The 20,139-nt window shown below is 46.7% G+C and overlaps 1 protein-coding gene across 3 annotated transcripts in view; it reads right to left on the bottom strand.

The window, feature by feature from the left end:
• SOGA3 (SOGA family member 3) overlaps nucleotides 1-20,139 on the bottom strand; it is an 85,541-nt gene that overhangs the window by 28,211 nt on the left and 37,191 nt on the right. The window contains exons 4-6 of one of the 3 annotated variants that reach the window (XM_038769246.1): nucleotides 13,108-13,179; nucleotides 10,193-11,368; nucleotides 7,088-7,409 (exon numbers count right to left, since the gene is read on the bottom strand). In XM_038769246.1, the coding sequence (XP_038625174.1) occupies nucleotides 7,299-7,409; nucleotides 10,193-11,368; nucleotides 13,108-13,179 (1,359 nt within the window). In that variant the 3' untranslated portion in view covers nucleotides 7,088-7,298. Of the gene's footprint in view, nucleotides 1-7,087; nucleotides 7,410-10,192; nucleotides 11,369-13,107; nucleotides 13,180-20,139 lie in introns of those variants that run through there. The other 2 variants (XM_038769254.1, XM_038769262.1) reach the window with 2 other exon arrangements.

The following is a 20,139-nucleotide window of genomic DNA, read 5'->3' as shown; positions in this document are numbered from 1 at the left end:
TACGATTGATTGATTGATTGATTGATTGATCTTTAGTTTTTCCTTTTCTGTTTGAGAAATGATTTTTTTTTTTTGGCAGTGGGGATTAGAACATTTGATCTGTGGCTTGTTACATTTCTCCCCATCACAGAGTATGCTCCCACTAGGGCTTCTCGATGAAGAAGTCATCTATAATTTGGTGACAGCGGGGTTACTGAGAAAATGATCAGAAAACTGTGGAGTGTCAAACTCAACATTTTTACCCCAACAGAGTGAACACCCTAGCACTCTATATCTATCCCAGCACTTATTTCGGTGCTTGGAAAGCACTTGACATATATTACACTTATTAACATCATATAGTCTTCATTTATAGTGAGCGTGGTAGATGGATAATGAATGGAATCTGTTCCCACAAGAAATCATGCAGCCAAAAATATCAGCAGATTCAAGAGGAGTTTGACTAGATCCATGGCAAAGGGGATCATGATAGATTAATAGAGGGAAAGTTAAGGATGGAGAGGGGCACATTAGGCTCTAAGGAGCAGGACTGGATCAAATTCTATTAGCTTGCTAGTCAGAATGTTCCCATTCCAACTTAGTTACGGTATTTATTAAGTAATGTGTGCTAAGCACCGAGCTTAGCGCTGAGGTAATTACATTACGTTAGATTAGACCTGGTCCCAGACCCACACAGGGCTCCCATCCAAACCCAAAATACCTGCCAAAACCCAGATGCTGAGAGAGGCCTGCAGCATTGAACTGGAACATCTGGACCCAAAGCACAAGCCCGCAGACAAAACTGGGACACAGTTCTGCAAGCGCAAAAAAATTCCACCCACATCAGAAAAAATGGGTTTTCTGATTAAAACCTCCCTCCTGACACTCCATTCTGAGCTGACAACCGCCTAAAACACCCCATTCCATTGGTGGGGGGCTCGGGTCCACAGGCCAACTCTCATTCCAGCCCCAACCCTGAAGTTTCCTTATGTTTTATGGGTCTGTGTCAGTTAAAGCTCAAAATAGCCAACTGCATTCTTTATATTGACGCCAGACTGGGAAACTATTCCCTTTAGTGTGGGCACGGTGCTCTTCAGTGAGCAGGCCTTAACCATTTCTCCTTAGAGCTGCTGATGACGGTGGACTGACTCCCTCAGAATGAAACTGTGTCCCCAAAACCCATCGCTCTTGCTGGCTCAGAATCGCCTCTGAGGTTCAGCTCTACTGATTTGAATGCAAGGCTCCACAGCTGCCTCCTGAAACCCTTCTTGTGGCAGGGAGAGACATGTTCTTTGCCACAGGACTTCCGATCCAGGACTCAACCAACACATCTGTGCTCTTCCAAAGCTTGGACCCTGAGGCAATGAGGGAATCAAGGAAATGGGGACATCCCAGGACAGAGAGGCCCCCGAATGAATCCATCAAAGAGGGAGGTGGAATGGGGCCGGCTCTGAAAGCAGGGTGGTGCTGAGGGTTTAGCTCCACTGCAACTGACTGAGGGGAGAATGGCAAGAAGAAGAGGATCAGTGGGAAAAGAGATATCTCTCCTCCCTGCTCCCCCACATACCATTTATGTACAGGACACTGTACAGTCTCACAGACAAAGCTTCTGTGGGTCTCCACGCACCTGGATTTGAGGACGTAGAAAGAGGGAGACTAGAAACAAGGGGTGCTTGCAATTCAGGGCTGCAGTATGGGGATCCCCACCTGGGCTCCGGCCACCTGGTAGAAAATAGCAGATGTAACTGACACTGACTCTCCCTGACTGAAATGAAGAACAACAAGAACGTTTTGTACAGCCAGGTGATTCCGTGAAGGAATATTCTAAAGAATATGAGATTTGTGCACAGGACTGCATCTTGGAGCAGGGCTGGAAGGAGATGGTGGGGAATCAGTGGTACTTACCGAGTGATTACTGTGCACAGAGCACTAAGCTCTTGGGAGAGTACAGTACAATAGATTTGCTAGAAACCATCCCTGCCCACGAGGAGCTTAAAGTCTAGAGGGGAAAAGAGACATTAAAATAAATTATAGAGGGGGAAATGGCAGAATGTGAGGATATGTATGTAATAATGATATAGTACTTGTTAAGCACTTTCTATGTGCCAAGCACTGTTTAAGAACTGGGGTTGGTACAGGCAAATCAGGTTGGACACAGGTTGGACATAAGTGGTGAGGGGGTGAGTATGAGTTAAATATCAAGTGTTACGAGGTACAGATCAATCAATCACATTTATTGATGATGACATCTCTTAAGCGCTTACTATGTGCCAGGTACTGTACTAAGCGCTGGTGGGGATACACCAAATAGAGTTGGACACAGTTCTGGTCCCATATGAGGTTCACAGACTCAATACCCATTTTACAGATGAGGTAGCAGGCACAGAGAAGTGAAGTGACTTGCCCATGGTCACACAGCAGAAACGTGGCAGACAGGATTAGAACATGTGACCTTCTGATTCCCAGGCCCGTGCTCTATCCACCATATCATGAGCCTTACTGTGGGCAGAGCTCTATACTAAGCACTTGGGAGAGTACAATATAACAATATAACAGACACATTCCCTGCCCACAACAAACTTACAGTCTAGACCCAAGTGTATAGGCAATGCAAGAAGGAAGGGTGAAAAGGAGAAGTGAGGAGGTAGGGAAGGCCTCCTGGAGGAGATGTAATTTTTATAAGGCTGTGGAGTTGGGGAGTGTGGTGGTCTGTCAGATATGAAAGGGAAGGGATTTCCAGGCCAAGGGGAGGGTCTTATCAAGGAGTCAGCCAAGCAGGTGGAAATTTGATGGAGGCTAATGAAGTTCCCAGGCTACAACTGACAAAGGGAAGAGTCCGGAGTCTCATGGTCGGGGAAGGAATTTCCTATTTATCCCTTCCCTCCACTGTGGACTCTGACACGGAGCAACCCAGTCCGAAGCAGCATGACCAAGTGGATACAGCAGGGGCCTGGGAATCACAAGGTCGAGGGTTCTAATCCTGGCTCTGCCATCTGTCTGCTGTGTGACCTTGGGCAAGTCACGTCACTTCTCTGTGCCTCAGTTACCTCATCTGTTAAATGGGGATTGAGACTGTGAGGCCCATGTGGGACAGGGATTGTATCCAAACCAGTGCTCAGTACAGTGACTGACACATAGTAAGCTTTTAACAAATACCACAGTTATTATTATTATTATTCGTTCGTAGCCCTGCCTCATTCAAAGCCATTTCTCGGAGACACTCCTTGAGAAAACCTGAAGGTGGCATCTGAGCACTACATGTCTTTTCTCTCTCTGTTTCTCTCTCTGTCTCTCTCTCTGTCTCTCTCTCTCTCTCCCTATCTCTCTCCCTATCTTTCTCTGTCTCTCTCTCTCCCTATCTCTCTCTCTATCTCTCTCTATCTCTTTCTCTCCCTCTCTAGGGCATCCTGCCAAGTAGAATGACACAGCAGGAGAGCTTGGGGTCTCCTGGGGAGGGAGGCCGCAAGGTAGCCGCCCGGCCCAAGACCTGAAAAATGGCCACCCTGAAGCCCCCAGTCCTACTGCTGCTCAGGGGGAGGTCTCTTTTCAGAATGATGCCAGCTTTTCTGCCAGGCTGGAAACCACCCTCTAGACTATAATTTTCAGGAAACGCTGGTCAGGAATGGGATGGGGAACCCGTATTTTCCAGGAAGAGTATGTTCACTGAGGAAAGTGTGTTCACTGAGGAAACAGAGGAGCAACATGAAATATTGGGAACAGAGGACCTTGGTTTTATGGGCCACTTGCCTGTTATGTGACTTTGAGCAAGTGTTTCATTTTCTGTGCCTCAGTGTCCTCTTCTCTAAAAATGGGGATGAAATACCTGCTCTCCTTCTCTCTTAGACTGTAAGTCCTGTGTGACAATCCACCCTGATTGTCTCGTATCTTACCCTAGTGCTTAGTATAGCGCTTGGCACATAGTAAGTGCTCAATACCACAGTTATTATCAATTTTTAAAATAAAAAAACCTGGAGATGGCATGCATCCAATCTGGTCTCTCAATTCCCTCTAAGTCCTGGGTGTTTCCCATATCTTGAGCCTGACCACTTCCTCCCTCTTTAGGGGATGGTCTCTGCCAGAGAACTGGACTCCACGTTAGGGAGGTCATTCATCCAGGTGTGTACACGACAGCCTGGTGTTCAGATAGTCTGTTCCCTGTTCAATCAATCAATCAATCAATCGTATTTATTGAGCGCTTACTATGTGCAGAGCACTGTACTAAGCGCTTGGGAAGTACAAATTGGCATCACATAGAGACAGTCCCTACCCAACAGTGGGCTCACAGTCTAAAAGGGGGAGACAGAGAACAGAACCAAACATACCAACAAAATAAAATAAGTAGGATAGAAGTGTACAAGTAAAATAAATAAATAAATAAATAAATAGAGTAATAAATATGTACAACCATATATACATATATACAGGTGCTGTGGGGAAGGGAAGGAGGTAAGACGGGGGGATGGAGAGGGGGATGAGGGGGAGAGGAAAGAAGGGGCTCAGTCTGGGAAGGCCTCCTGGAGGAGGTGAGCTCTCAGCAGGGCCTTGAAGGGAGGAAGAGAGCTAGCTTGGCGGATGGGCAGAGGGAGGGCATTCCAGGCCCGGGGGATGACGTGGGCCGGGGGTCGATGGCGGGACAGGCGAGAACTAGGTACAGTGAGGAGATTAGTGGTGGAGGAGCGGAGGGTGCGGGCTGGGCAGTAGAAGGAGAGAAGGGAGGTGAGGTAGGAGGGGGCGAGGGGATGGAGAGCCTTGAAGCCCAGGGTGAGGAGTTTCTGCTTGATGCGCAGATTGATCGGTAGCCATTGGAGGTTTTTGAGGAGGGGAGTAATATGTCCAGAGCGTTTCTGGACAAAGATAATCCGGGCAGCAGCATGAAGTATGGATTGAAGTGGAGAGAGACACGAGGATGGGAGATCAGAGAGAAGGCTAGTGCAGTAGTCCAGACGGGATAGGATGAGAGCTTGAATTAGCAGGGTAGCGGTTTGGATGGAGAGGAAAGGGCGGATCTTGGCAATGTTGCGGAGCTAAGACCGGCAGGTTTTGGTGACGGCTTGGATGTGAGGGGTGAATGAGAGAGCGGAGTCGAGGATGACACCAAGGTTGCGGGCTTGTGAGACGGGAAGGATGGTAGTGCCGTCAACAGAGATGGGAAAGTCACGGAGAGGACAAGGTTTGGGAGGGAAGACAAGGAGCTCAGTCTTCGACATGTTGAGCTTTAGGTGGCGGGCGGACATCCAGATGGAGATGTCCTGAAGGCAGGAGGAGATGCGAGCCTGGAGGGAGGGGGAGAGAGCAGGGGCAGAGATGTAGATCTGGGTGTCATCAGCGTAGAGATGATAGTTGAAGCCGTGGGAGCGAATGAGGTCACCAAGGGAGTGAGTGTATATTGAGAACAGAAGGGGACCAAGCACTGAACCTTGGGGAACCCCCACAGTAAGAGGATGGGAGGGGGAGGAGGAGCCTGCAAAAGAGACTGAGAAAGAACGACCGGAGAGATAAGAGGAGAACCAGGAGAGGACGGAGTCTGTGAAGCCAAGGTCAGATAACGTGTTGAGGAGAAGGGGGTGGTCCACAGTGTCGAAGGCAGCTGAGAGGTCGAGGAGGATTAGGACAGAGTATGAGCCGTTGGATTTGGCAAGCAGGAGGTCATTGGTGACCTTTGAGAGCGCAGTTTCCGTGGAATGAAGGGGACGGAAGCCAGACTGGAGGGGGTCGAGGAGAGAGTTGTTGTTGAGGAATTCTAGGCAGCGCGTGTAGACAACTCGTTCAAGGAGTTTGGAAAGGAATGGTAGGAGGGAAATGGGACGATAACTAGAAGGTGAGGTGGGGTCAAGAGAGGGTTTTTTTAGGATGGGAGAGACATGGGCATGTTTGAAGGCAGAGGGGAAGGAACCAGTGGAGAGTGAGCGGTTGAAGATGGAAGTTAAGGAGGGGAGAAGGGATGGAGCGAGAGATTTCATAAGATGAGAGGGAATGGGGTCAGAAGCACAGGTGGCCGGAGTTCAGTAGTTTGAGTATGTGTTGGGGTTGTGACACAGCAAAGGGGTGTAATAGTATTAATTAAACACCCAATGTGTGCTAAGCACTGTGCGAGAATGAACAGTGAGAGGCAATCGGTGCTACACTCCCACAAAGAGCTCCCAGCCACCAGAGGCCTGCCTACCAATCCATCATATTTATTGAACACTTACTGTGTGCAGAGCAGTGTACTAAGCACTTGGGAGGGTACTACACAACAGCCACATTCCCTGCTCACAACTAGCTTACATTCCGGGTGCCAACATTTAAGTCTATTTCCACCTTAGACCCAAATGTGAGGGCTTTGACTGCAAGCTGTGTCAATGACTACTGCCTTCAAACGTGGCTGAGGCCCCTCACCAAAGACCGCAGTTGCTGGATGATCACACATCAGATGCACAATGATGACCTCTTATTGTGTTTAAAGGGATGCTCTACGCCTGTGTCTGCAAAAGTGAAGTACCTAGTAACTGAGAGCTAAAAAGACACTAGAAATATCTGGATAATTCAGCATCCTAACCTTAAATCTCCACCCTCTGGCAAACCCATGTGTTAAAATGTAACCAGATAATCAAGGCTCAAATTATCTGAGAAATGATACCACATAATCCAGTCAGAAACCACAGTCTGGCCACTGCTACAGGCCACACTGTTAAAGCCTCCCTTTGATGTCAGGAACAAATCTCTTCTCTTGACATCAGGTACTTCCAGACCCTTCCACCGTGATATCACCGATGCCTGTTCATGGGGAAATGCTGTGCGGACCACATTGATTTAATCATTTAAATGACACATCCTAGCCAAGCTCTATTAGTTCCCCCAAACTACCAAAAAACATGATCGATGAATGAGCTTTTGGGCTAACACTAATACTTGGCATTCAAAGAAATCCCACCTGCCAGAAATCAGAAACACAGCATTACCAAGCCACTTTCTCAAAGGTTAGAGTCAGAAAAAGGGAAAAGGATACAGTACAGCCTTTCCTGCTCAAGACTGAAGAGCTCTACTGGACCTTTCAATTCTTGAATTTACCAAAGGGATTCCAGGATGAAAAAGATAAAGGTTATTTACAGAAAATACCTTTTCTTACCTGAAATATGTATCTGGTGGATACGATTCTTAAGCGGTTCAGTTGCTTCTGGAAGTGGGGATGTGTTTTTTTGTGTTTTTTCAACAAGCAGTCTTCAGTGTTTTTATAGCATTGGATACTACAGAAACTCTACTTCTCTTCTTATCTTGGAGGGTGAACAAAATAAACAAACTGAAAATGATACTACAACAGACAGGAAATGATGAAAGGTTTACAGTACAAAAAACAGTGTAAAAAGGAAGACAAGTTTAAATATTGTTGTATAAGAGAGGGATGAAAATAATACAAGGATGAGGATAAGTAAAATGATAGGCTGGAACATCTGGGGAAGGAAATACAAAGACAAAAAGAATGGTTCATTAGTGACCCAGCCAGCCCCAAGTCCCATCAGCTAAGCGCAACTGTTTCTGCTAAACAGAGGAGGAAAGAATCTCGTGAGAACCAAGGGGAATCAGGAGGAAGTATGTTTAAAGCCCTTTTTTCCTCCCTATCAGAGGTGCTCTTCTCTTTCCGGTGATTTTAATGAAAAGCCTCCAACTCAGAGCGCCTGTGACTTCAGCCCCAAGTAGAACTCAAAACCAGACTGAAAAGCCAATTATATATTTAGGCTTCAAATGTCACTCTCCAATACATTTCACAAGGGAGAAAGTCTTCCCCAAGATCATGCTGCAAAGAATCTGATAGACCAAGGTCAGAAGGGGTGCTATTTTTCTTGGGTTCTGAGGACTAGAGAAAAACCAGTGGTGTGTAGGGCTGGAATGTGTGGTGTCTCCCCCGGGAGAGGAATCAAAGCCTAGCTAAATCACCCTAGTACTCACCCAAAAAGAACTGTGGGCAGAATGACTCTTTGAGGTGTGGTGATTGTCATCCATCCCATGAGGATGTGTGCCAATTTCATGGAGTTAAAAGCAGGTCAATGAGGGGAAAAGCCATTGTTCACCCAACACCTTGTTTGGGCTTTCCCATCTCAGGTCTCTGACTACACCTGAAAACTTTGAGTAGAGCTTAAAAGACTTAAATCAGGTCTCTCTGGCCCATTACCTCACTGAAGCTGGCCTGCTTGGCCGCCCAAGCCTCTTCTGCTTGCTTTCCCCCACCTTCTTCTGCCTCCCCACAGCCAGTAAAAATGTGTATGACTGAAGCAGGATACAGACCCCTCTAGTCCATTGGTTTCTCCTCCTACAACAAGGGCCAAAAGATCAGCCGATGGCATGACTCCTTGTTGCTGGAGTTGTCCCTGCCGGACTGTGGACCCGTTCAGCACAGAGAATTGCTGCAGATTCTTCTGTTGCACCTCTAAAGCTATTAAGAAGGAAGAGACCTGCTTTTCCACTTTCAGACATAACCCCCCAAGAGATGGCTTATTTTTGGAGATACAAGGAGATGGCATGGTGATGTTTAAGGCTTTCAAATTATCTCCATCTCCCTCTCGGCTCAAACCTGAAACAGGGTTATAAGTTGTTTAAGGCAGGAAGATCTGGGATGCCATTGAACATCACTTCTCCCACTCCCGGGCCATACCTTCTTTGTCCTAGTTCTTATTCCAGTACTCCTGAGAACCCATCTAGACCAGGGCCTCTGAGTCAGGCCTCTAAGGCCTCCCCTGCTCTACAGGACCTGGAGAAAATTCCCGAGGCAATGAAATAAGAAGAAGGATATTGTGAAAACAAACCCAACCCCTAGGTGTAAAAATATTTGATAGTGTTAAGCTTCACTCTCAAGGAGAGAGGATGAAAGATCATTTAAAAAAGGAAGAGATGAATTAAGGAAAGTTCTGACCTGAAGAAGCACACAGGAAAAAATTGAGGGGGTAAGCAGAGTTAAAAATGTACCTAAGGTGGCACATAGGGGCAAGTGGAATGATTCTGTATCCCCTCTCTCCCTTCAACAAATTTCTGGGACTAAGGGAGCCAATCTGAAGGTGTCAGGTGTCCTAGCTTTACTAAGAGAAGCAGTATGGCCTAGTGGAAAAAGCACAGACATGGGAGTCAGAGGAACTGGATTATAACCCCAGCTCTGTCACTTTGCTCTGTGACCCAGGGCAAGTCATTTAATTTATCTGTGCCTCGGTTTCCTCATCTGTAAAATGGGGATTAAGACTGTGAGCCTGTGTCTAACCTGATTATCTCGTATCTACCCCATCACTTAGTACAGTGCCTGGCACATAGCACTTAACAAATACCACAATTATAATTAAAAAGGCTCTACCTTTGGAAGTTGGGGTAATTCTGGTCTTTTAGCATGGATCTTGGAGCACAAGCGCTGGGAGATGGAAGCAGCACTCAATGTACACATTAATCACATATCAGCACTCCCAGCATCCCTCAGGGGGGAAAGGCCCTCCTAGTAATAATAATGATAATGATAATAGTAATAGCAATAATAATAATAATAATAGTACTTGTTAAGAGCCAATATGTGCCGGGCACTGTTTTAAGCCCAGGGATTAGCTAACAAGCTAATTAGGTTGGACATCATGGCGCTCACAGTCTTAATCCTCATTTTACAGATGAGGTAGCAGGGGCCCAGAGACTTGAAGTGACTTGCCCCAGGTCACACAGCAGATGTATGGCAGAGCTGGGATTAGTAGCTAATCCCGCCTCTGCCGCTTGTCAGCTGTGTGACTTTGGGCAAGTCACTTAACTTCTCTGGGCCTCAGTTCCCTCATCTGTAAAATGCGGATTAAGACTGTGAGCCCGACATGGGACACCCTTATCACCTTGTAACCTCCCCGGCGCTTAGAACAGTGCTTTGCACATAGTAAGCACTTGATAAATGCCATTGTTATTATTATTATTATTAACTTTCTGACTCTCTGGTCTGTGCTCTAGCCACTAACCTATGCTGCTTCTCTAAGCTCCTTCCTCTTCCACCCACTTTTCTCCATCTTCTGCTCTCATAGATGCGATGGGTGGGGTGTTTCGGGGGCCCGTTCAGGGACAGTGGGCTTGGGGCTCAGGAGTCCCCAGTCATAGCGCCCCAAACTGGATGTCACCGAACGAGAGAGTCCAGGGACTTCTCCAGCAGCCATCCCCGAGTCCTGACACAGGACTGGAGGCACCCATGGACTTATCATTGGCTTCCAGAGGAAGGACCGTACCGTACCTGGCTGACTGACAGCGGCTCTTCCGCCCCCCGGTCATCGGCCGACTTGGGGACCTCCAGCCTGTCGATGAACGTCTGGAGCTCTTTCCGGAAGGCCTTCATCTGCGCGTTGATCCGGTACAACAGCTCATGCTCCCGGATCCTGCTGCCATCGTCCTCCTCGTCCATCAGTCCGAACAGGTCTCCATTGGCCACGTAAACGCGCGCCTCGCTGATGATGGTGCTGGTGTCTGAGATCAGCCGGTCGATGGTCTTGCCCAACCGCTCGGCTTCGGAGCGGATGTCCTTCATCTGTTGCCGGTCGGTGAAATTCTTGGGCCAGGTGGCGGGGGGTGGGTAGAAGGAGCGGGTAGGCGTCAGGCAGCGGATGTTGCGCACCTCTTCCGAGTCGCTCTCGCCGCCGATGGGGCCTTCGCGCTTGCGATGGGGCGGGCGGGCGTCGTCGTCGCTCTCCTTCTTGCCCGCGTCGCTCTCAGCGTCGCTGTCCCTGGGGCTGCCCCGGATGCCCAGGTGGGAGGCGAGGTCGTAGCGCTGCATGTTGGACATGAGCACCCGGTTCTCGTACTGCAGTTGCATGACCTTTCCGCTGAGCTCGTTGATCTGCAGGCGGGCGGCCTTCAGCTCCTCCTGCAGGGCCTCCATCTTGGCGCCGTCATGGTGCCGGTTGCTGTCGTGGGCGCCGGACTTGAACTTGTACTTGTTCAGCTCGGCCGTGACCCGCTTGTTCTGCTCCTCCAGGTCGGCCACGTTGCGCCGCAGCAGCTCCGTCTCGTCCTCCACCAGCTGCAGGTGCTGCCGCAGCTCCGACAGGGACTCGCTCTGCTCCCTCATCAGCGGGTTCACCGACCCCGAGAAGTCATCGCCTCGCAGGTCATCGAGCTCAGCCTTCAGGCCTCGGTTCTCCACCTCGAGCTCCACGATCTTCCGGCCCAGGATGTTGGCCTCCTCCTCCACCAGCCTCAGCCGCAGCTTGAGCTCTGCCTCCCGCGTCGTCGGCGGCCCCCCGGCCTCCCCCTTGGGCAGAGGGCTGTCCAGGTCCCCGTAGAATGACCTGTATTTCTGCAGCTCGTGCTCAAATCGGTCCTTCTCCTTATCGATCTTCGCCATCTTCTTCCTCATCAATGCCGCTTCCTCTTTGACGAACTGCAGCTGGCATTTCAGATCTTCACTGTCCTCCTCGTGAAAAGAAAATACGGGGAAAGAGAGAGAGAGAGGAGGGAGGGAGGGAGAGAGGATGGACAGAGAGGGAGGATGGAGAGAGAAAGAGAGGGAGATGGGAGAGATGGGGAGAAGGAAAAGAGGGAAAAAGACAGGAGAGGACAAAAGAGCAAGAGAGATGAGAGATGGAATGGAGGGAGGAGAGAAGAAAGAGAAAGACAGGAGAGGGAAACACAGTGAGAGAAATGAGAAACAGAAAGGATTGAGGCAAGATGTGGGAGAGAGAGGAGAGAATGAGGCAGGAGAAATAAAGGGGAGAAAGGGAGAGAGAGAGAAAGAGAGAGAATGATTTTATGGAAATAAAGACATCCAGCAATCAAAAGTACTCAGGATCAGACCCAAGGGAAACCATCCAGACTGTTTCTGGGAAAGTCTGCCATTCCTTGGCCAACTATATCATCATCAATCGTATTTATTGAGCGCTTACTATGTGCAGAGCATTGTACTAAGCGCTTGGGAAGTACAAATTGGCAACATATAGAGACAGTCCCTACTCAACAGTGGGCTCATATATTCAGGAAGGTTTAACATGGGATGAACACAGAAAGTGTAGGCACTGACATTACAGCCCCTGGCATGAGGCAGAACCTAGAATGATTCCCCATGCAGAATGGCTGCTCTGATTAAACCTGATGGCAGGGGCAGAGAGACCACTGACATAGTCAGGATAGCCAGAAGCAGGGACTGCAGGAGAAGGGATTTGGGTAACCCAAAAAGAGGAACACCAAAATGGTATCAGGTCACAGGGGTGGAGAGGGATGGTATCAGGTCATGGGGGTGGAGAGGGAGAGGAGGATAGAGTCATTTCTCTAGAGATAGCTATAACTAGGACTGGTGAATACCAGCCTGGGATGGGTTAGCTACTATTCTTCCTGAGGAATGGGGGAAGCAAAGAGACTCCTTCCACTCTGTTGAAGACATTATTTTCAATCAATCAATGGTATTTATCGAGCGCTTGAGAGAGTACAATAAAATAGAGTTGGTAGACTGCCCGGCCTACAAGGCGCTTACAGTCTAATTGATCAATCAATGGTATTTATTGAACGCTTACTATATGCAGAGCACTGTACTAAGTACTTGGGAGAGTGCAATACAACAGAATTAGCAGACACATTCCCTGCTCATAATGAGCTCACAGTCTAGATGGGGAGCTGGGTATTAATATGAAATAATAAGTAATTTATAATATATAATTTAAAGATATGTATATAAGTTCTGTGGGGTTGGAGGTAGGGCAAATATCAAAGTCTAGGAAGGTGTTTGCACTTTAGAGAATTGCCTCAAACATCCAGACTGAAGGGAAACAAATGATTAAGGCATTTTGCTGAGGGATTTGAGAGATAGACTTCAGTTTACAATCAAGGAAAGAGCTTTCCAGAACTGGGGAACTTAGACCCTGATCTCAAAGCAGCACAGAGTCCTTTGGGTGAGCTGATATTTATAGAGAAATCATTCAAACTTAGAGAGTGCTTACAGGATTAAAAATAAAAAAATCAAGAAAATATATGCTTTATGCATGTTCAGCTCTTCCAACTCCTTTAAATGAATAGGTTTTAAGACTTCACTATATGCCTCTAAGCAACAGACACCTTACACCTAAGCAGACTACAGATGAATGAACATGCAAGCACCCACTAACATGGGTATTAACTGTACAGAAAAAGGTATGGGACAAAGGTATTTTGATCTTGGCTTACCTCTGGGGGAGTTTGCTGTGATTTCTTTTCAGATTTTTGTAAATCTTTGCTCCCTCTTCTTTTCAAGGATAACTGCAACAACAAAACATCAGTCTGGTTACAGTTGGTTCAAAATAAAATATAACTATACTTCATTTTCAGGAACAGAGCTGTGAAACAGAGGCCCTTTAATGAAAGCAATGAATGCCAAACTAAAGGTGGCTACAAAGATGTCAAATCAATCAATCATATTGATTGGGGTGTGTGTGTGTGTGTGTGTATGTGTGTATATGTGTGTGTGTTTTCTGAGTCTTGAACTGCTTTGCCAAGTGCGGAGGGGAAGCTGAGACAAGTCAATTTTCAAGAAAGGCAGGCTGAAGAAGGGAAACAAAACTGGTTTGAATTCAGGACAAAACCTGGATGTGGTGACCTGAATTACCCTCCAAGGGTTGACCTCAAAGCCCAAAAGCCCGAGCTCCCAGCCAGCTCTACTGTTCATATCATGCTGGGAGGGACGCCAAGGCTCCAGATTCTTCTCTGATAGGTCTAGCAAACTTAAATGGCTCGTTACCTTGTTTTTAAACAATTAAATTCTTTTTTTTCTGAGAAAGGAGACATATATGGAGGTAGCTTACTCTTTGGTAATAGTTTCAGTCTTAAATTCTGAAAATAGAATACTCTTCTCACACCATTACTGCTGTCCTTTATCTCACTAAGCAAGCTCCTTAACCTCACTGAACTTCTGAGTGGGAATAACAATCAACTGTTCTTCCAACATCTCAGGGCTATTGTGAGAACATTTGCTATCACTCATGTTAGAGTGCTTTGAAAGTTAAAGTCCAAATATTCAGTTCTGCCAGGAGAAGCAGCATGACCTAGTGGAACGAGCATCATCCTGGGAGTCAGAGGACCTGAGTTCTAATCCTAGTTCCACCACTTGTCTTCCGCATGATCTTAGGCTAGTCACTTAACTTCTCAGTGACTCTGTTTCTTCATCTGTAAAATGGGGATTAAATCCTACTGCCTACTTAGACTGTGAGCCATATTGGTTGCATATAGTAAGTGCTTAACAAATGCCATGAAACAAACAAACAAACAAGTCTAAGTAGGGAATAGGATTTAATCTGATTATCTTGTACCTACCCCAGTTGTTAGTCCAGTGCACTTAACAAATACTAATATTTTTATTAGCACATGTTTTCATGCTGTGTTTTGGATAACATTAAGGAAAGTTCTTCAGACAACATGCATCTATCCGGATCAAACATCTTTATTAAACGCTTATGGTTTCCAATCAATCAATCAATCAATCAATCGTATTTACTGAGCGCTTACTGTGTGCAGAGCACTGTACTAAGTGCTTGGGAAGTACAAGTTGGCAGCACATAGAGACGGTCCCTACCCAACGGTGGGCTCACAGTCTAGAAGGGGGAGACAGAGAACAAAACAAAACATATTAGCAAAATAAAATAAATAGAACACTTTACTAAGCATTTGGGAGAGGACAAAACAATAGAGTTGGTAGACACGTTCCCTGCCTGTAAGGAGCAAACCGTCTAGAGGGGGAGGCAAACATTAAGTAAATTATAGATATAGTCATAAGTACTGGGAGGCTGAGGGTGGGGTGAATATCAAGTGCTTTAAGGGTACAGATAGATACAAGTGCATAAGTGACAGAAGGAAGAGGGAGTAGGGGAAATGAGTGATTAGTAGGGAAGTATTCTTGGAGGAACTGTGATTTTAATTAGGATTTGATGGTGGGGAAAGTGGTGTCTGTCAGATATGAAAGAGGAGGGAGTTCCAAGGCCTAAGGGAAGATGAGAACAAGGGGTCAGCAGCAAGACAGACAAAACTGAGGTTGAGAATGTTGCCATTAGAAGAGCTAAGTGTGTGGTCGGGTTTTAGTCGGAAATCAGTGAGATAAAATATGAGGGAGAGAGCTGAGTTTTTTTAAATCAATCAATGATATTAATTGAGTGCTTATTGGGTGCAGAACAATCAATCAATCAATCAATCGTATTTATTGAGCGCTTACTGTGTGCAGAGCACTGTACTAAGCGCTTGGGAAGTACAAGTTGGCAACATATAGAGACAGTCCCTACCCAACAGTGCTTGCGAGAGTATGATAAAACAGAGTTGATAGACGCATTACCTGCCCACAGCTAGTGTACAGTCTGAAAGAGGAACTGGTCCTAAGAAGTCTCTGTTTTGATGCAAAGGTGAATAGGCAACCACTGGAGGTTCTTGAAGAGTGGGGAATATAGACTGAACTGCTTTTAGAAAAAGGATCTGGGCAGCAGGGTGAAGTAAGGACTGGAGGAGGAGGAGGCAGGGAAGTCAGTGAAGAGACAGATTCACTAATTAAGGCATGATATGATAAGTGCTTGGATCACCATAGTAACTTTTAGCATGGAGAGGAAAGGGCAGATTTTAGAGGTGTTGTGAAGGTAGAACTGATAGGATTTCATGACAGAACGACATGGGTTAGTGAGACAGGGAAGATGGCAGAGTTGTCTACAGTGATGGGAAAGTCAGGGGGTGAATAGAGTTTGGATGGGAAGATGAGAAGTTCTTTTTCGGTCATATTAAGTTTGAAATGTCAGTGGGACATCCACGAAGAACTGTCCTGGAGGCTGGAGATGTGAGACTGTAGAAAAGGTGAGAAGTGAAGGCTAGATATGTAGATTTGGGAATCATCCGTGTAGAGATGGTAGTTGAAGCCATGGGAATGAATGAGTATAAGGGCATGAGTGTAGATCAAGAATAGAAGGGGACACAGAATTGAGCCTTGAAGGACTCCCACAGATCGAGTGTGGGATGGGGAGGAGGAGTCTGAGAAGGAGCAGCCAGGGAGGTAGGAGGAGAACAAGGAGAGGACGGCGTGAGTGAAGTCGAGGTTAGGTAATGTTTTCAGGAGAAGGGGGTCACCTACAGTGTTGAAGATAGCTGAGAGATCAAGAAAGATTGGGGTGGAATTGGAAAGTAGGAGGTCACTGGTGAACTTCGAGGGAGTAGTTTATGTGGAGTGGAGGGGGTGGAAGCCAGATTGGAGGGGGTAAAGGAGAGAACTGGAGGAGAGGAAATGGAGGCAGTGGGTATAGACAAATCACTCAAGGAGTTTGTAGAGGAATGGTAGGAGGGAGATAGGGTGATAACTGGAGGATGCCATGGCATCAAGGGAGATTTTTTTTTTTTTAGGATAGGGGAAAAAGGCTTTGGAGGAAGGAATCACTGGAAAGTGAAGGGCTGAAGATCGCAGTCAGGGAAAGAAGGAGAGGTGCCAAGTGGGAGGTGTGGCAGGATGGAGTCAGAGGCATAGGTGGAGGGAGTAGATTTTGAGAGGAGTTGGAAGATCTCTTTAGATACTGCTGGGGAAAATGAAAGAGTCCAAGAGTGAGTAGGCGGAAGGAGGGACTGGAGAAGTGTAGGGGAAATTAGGAGATTCATTCAATTGTATTTATTGAGTGCTTACTGTGTGCAGAGCACTGTACTAAGCGCTTGAGATCATACCTAATGGTTTCAATTTTATTGATGAAGTGTGTGGTAAGGTCGTTGGGGTCAAAAATGGGAAGAGGATGGGGGTTTGAGGAAGGCATGATGTGGTGTTGGAAGGAAACATTGGGCGTATGTTGGCAGCATCAAGACACAGGATGAATGCGATCGTGTGAGGTCTTTTTTAAAGTGGGGCTCTTAAGAATCCGGCTCCAGCTTGTAGACGGCAGAGAACATATCTACCAACTCTATTTTATTGTACTCTCCCAAAAGCTTAGTACAGTGCTCTGTACACAGTAAGTGTTCAATAAATACAATTAATTAACTGATAACTGGGTGTACATGCATTCAATATATTACTATAAACCATGGTTTTCTTTGTCATCAGTGACATTTAATGCATGCCTACTTAGTTCTAGGACCTAAGGGTTTGGGAGAAAACAACACTAGGAAGACACATGTTCCCTGCCTTCAAGAGGCTTACAATTGAATGGGGAAGACAGATAAAAATTATTTACATAATGAAAGGCAGATGCTTTTTTTATATTATTACACACTTACTACATGCTAGGCACTAATTAGTACAGTGCTTTGCACCCAATAAACGCTCAATAAATATGAATGAATGAATGAATTACTAAGCACTGGGTAGATATAGGATGACCAGGTTGGACACAGTCCATGTCCCACAAAGGACTGACACTCGTAATCATGATTTATTATTATTATTATAGTAGTAACAATAATAATTCTAATATTTGCTAAGCACTTACTATGTGACAAGCACTGTTCTAAGTGCTGGTGTAGATACAAGATAATCAGGTTGGACATAGGTCTTGTGTCACATGGGGCTCAAAGTCTTAATCCCCATTTTACAGATGAGGTAACTGAGGCAGGGAGAAGTGAAGTGACTTGCCCAAGGCAACATAGCAGACAAGTGGTGGAGCAGGGATTAGAACCCATGACCTTCTGACTCCCATACCTGGTAATAATAATCATCATCATAATAATAATGGCATTTATTAAGCACTTACTATGTGCAAAGCACTGTTCTAAGCACTGGGGAGGTTACAAGGTGATCAGGTTGTCCCACGGGGGCTCACAGTCTTAATCCTCATTTTGCAGATGAGGTAACTGAGGCACAGAGAAGTTAAGTGACTTGCCACACTCACAGGCCACACTGCTTCTTATGTATTAAGAGTGTCGAGGATAGGCTCAAACTGCCCAAGTGCTAAGGGTGGGCACTGGTCTGACATACCTCCTTCTTGCCTAATCCAACGGCTCCTACTCTATCCTAATCCTCCTTGACCTCTCAGCTGCCTTTGACACTGTGGACCATCCCCTTCTCCTCAACATGCTATCCAACCTTGGTTTCACAGACTCCGTTCTGTCCTGGTTCTCCTCATCTCTCTGGCCCTTCATTCTCAGTCTCCTTTGCGGGCTCCTCCTCCCCCTCCCATCCCCTCACCGTAGGGGTCCCTCAAGGGTCAGTTCTTGGTTCCCTTCTGTTCTCCATCTACACTCACTCCCTTGGTGAACTAATTCACTCCCACGGCTTCAACTATCATCTCTACACTGATGACACCCAAATCTACTTCTCTGCCCCTGCTCTCTCTGCCTCCCTCCAGGCTTGTGTCTCCTCCTGCCTTCAGGACATCTCCATCTGGATGTCTTCCTGCCATCTAAAACTCAACATGTCCAAAACTGAGCTCCTTATCTTCCCTCCCAAACCCTGTCCTCTCCCTTACATTACTGTCACTGTAGATGGCACTACCACCCTTCCCATCACACAAGCCCGCAACCTTGGTGTCATCCTTGACTCCACTCTCTCATTCACCCCACACAACCAATCAGTCACCAAAACCTGCCGGTCTCACCTCCACAACATCGCCAAGATCTGCCCTTTCCCCTCCTTCCAAACTGCTACCTTGCTGGTTCAATCTTTCACCCTATCCCAACTGGATTAGTGTATCAGCCTCCTTTCTAATCTCCCATCCTCCTGTCTCTCCCCACTTCAGTCTATACTTCACCCTGCTGCCCAGATTATCTTCTGTCTCCCCCATCTAGACTGTGAGCCCACTGTCGGGTAGGGACTGTCTCTATATGTTGCCAACTTGTACTTCCCAAGCGCTTAGTACAGTGCTCTGCACACAGTAAGCACTCAATAAATATGATTGATTGATTGATTAATTGATCTTTGTAAAGAAATGCTCGAGGAATGTCACTCCCCTCCTCAAAAATCTCCAGTGGCTACCAATCTGCGCATCAGGCAGAAACTCCTCACCTTCAGCTTCAAGGCTGTCCATCACCTCGCCCCCTCCTACCTCACCTCCCTTCTCTCCTTCTTCAGCCCAGCCCGCACCCTCCACTCCTCTGCCGCTAACCTCCTCACTGTGCCTCGTTCTCTCCTGTCCTGCCATCAACCCCTGCCCACGTCCTACCTCTGGCCTGGAATGCCCTCCCTCCTCACATCTGCCAAACTAGCTCTCTTCCCCCCTTCAAAGCCCGACTGAGAGCCCACCTCCTCCAGGAGGCCTTCCCAGATTGAGCCCCCCTTTTTCCTCTGCTCCTCCTCCCCTCCCCATCGCCCCCCCCACCATACCCCCTTCCCCTCTCCACAGCACTTGTGTATATTTGTACATATTTATTACTCTATTTTATTAATGATGTGTATATAGCTATAATTCTATTTATTCTGATGGTACTGACACCTGTCTACTTGTTTTGTTTTGTTGTCTGTCTCCCACTTCTAGACTGTGAGCCCCTTGTTGGGTAGGGACCATCTTTATATATTGCCGATTGTACTTCCCAAGTGCTTAGTACAGTGCTCTGCACACAGTAGACACTCAATAAATATGACTGACTGAATGAATGAACCTGGGATATTGTAAATTAATAGGAGAAACTTCCTGAAGGAGGTGGACTTTTAGGAAGAAAAGGATGGCTGGAGTCTGGTGGATTTAGGGGGAAGAAGAGTCCTGGTTTAGAGGAGCAGTATGAGAAAGTGGTCAGAGGTGGCAAAGTCAAGAGTGAAGTACAGGTAGGGGGTGAACTGGGGAGGAATAGAGTGCAAGTGAGGGGGTGGCAGGTGAAGATAGCTGATTTAAAATAATAATGATGGCATTTGTTAAGCGCTCTGTGTGAATAATAATAATAATAATAATAGCATTTATTAAGTGCTTACTATGTGCAAAGCACTGTTCTAAGCGCTGGGGGGGATACAAGGTAATCAGGTTGTCCCACAAGGGCCTCACAGTCTTAATCCCCATTTTACAGATGAGGTAACTGAGGCCCACAGAAGTTAAGTGACTTGTCCAAAGTCGCACAGCTGACAAGTGGCAGAGCCAGGATTAGAACCCATGACCTCTGGCTCCCAAGCCTGTGCTCCTTCCACTGAGCCACGCTGCTTCTCTTTATAAGATGGAGTAGGATGGTAATAATAATAATGGTATTTGTTAAGCACTTACTATGTGCCAGGCACTGTTATAAGCACTGGGGTAGAAACAAGACAATTGGATTGAACACAGTCCCTATCCCACATAGGGCTCATGGTCTTAATAC

The sequence above is a fragment of the Tachyglossus aculeatus genome, chromosome 2, assembly GCF_015852505.1.
Source record: "Tachyglossus aculeatus isolate mTacAcu1 chromosome 2, mTacAcu1.pri, whole genome shotgun sequence".
NCBI lineage: Eukaryota > Metazoa > Chordata > Mammalia > Monotremata > Tachyglossidae > Tachyglossus > Tachyglossus aculeatus.
Note: the sequence above shows the minus strand (reverse complement) of the source record. Positions and strands in the feature narration are given on the sequence as shown.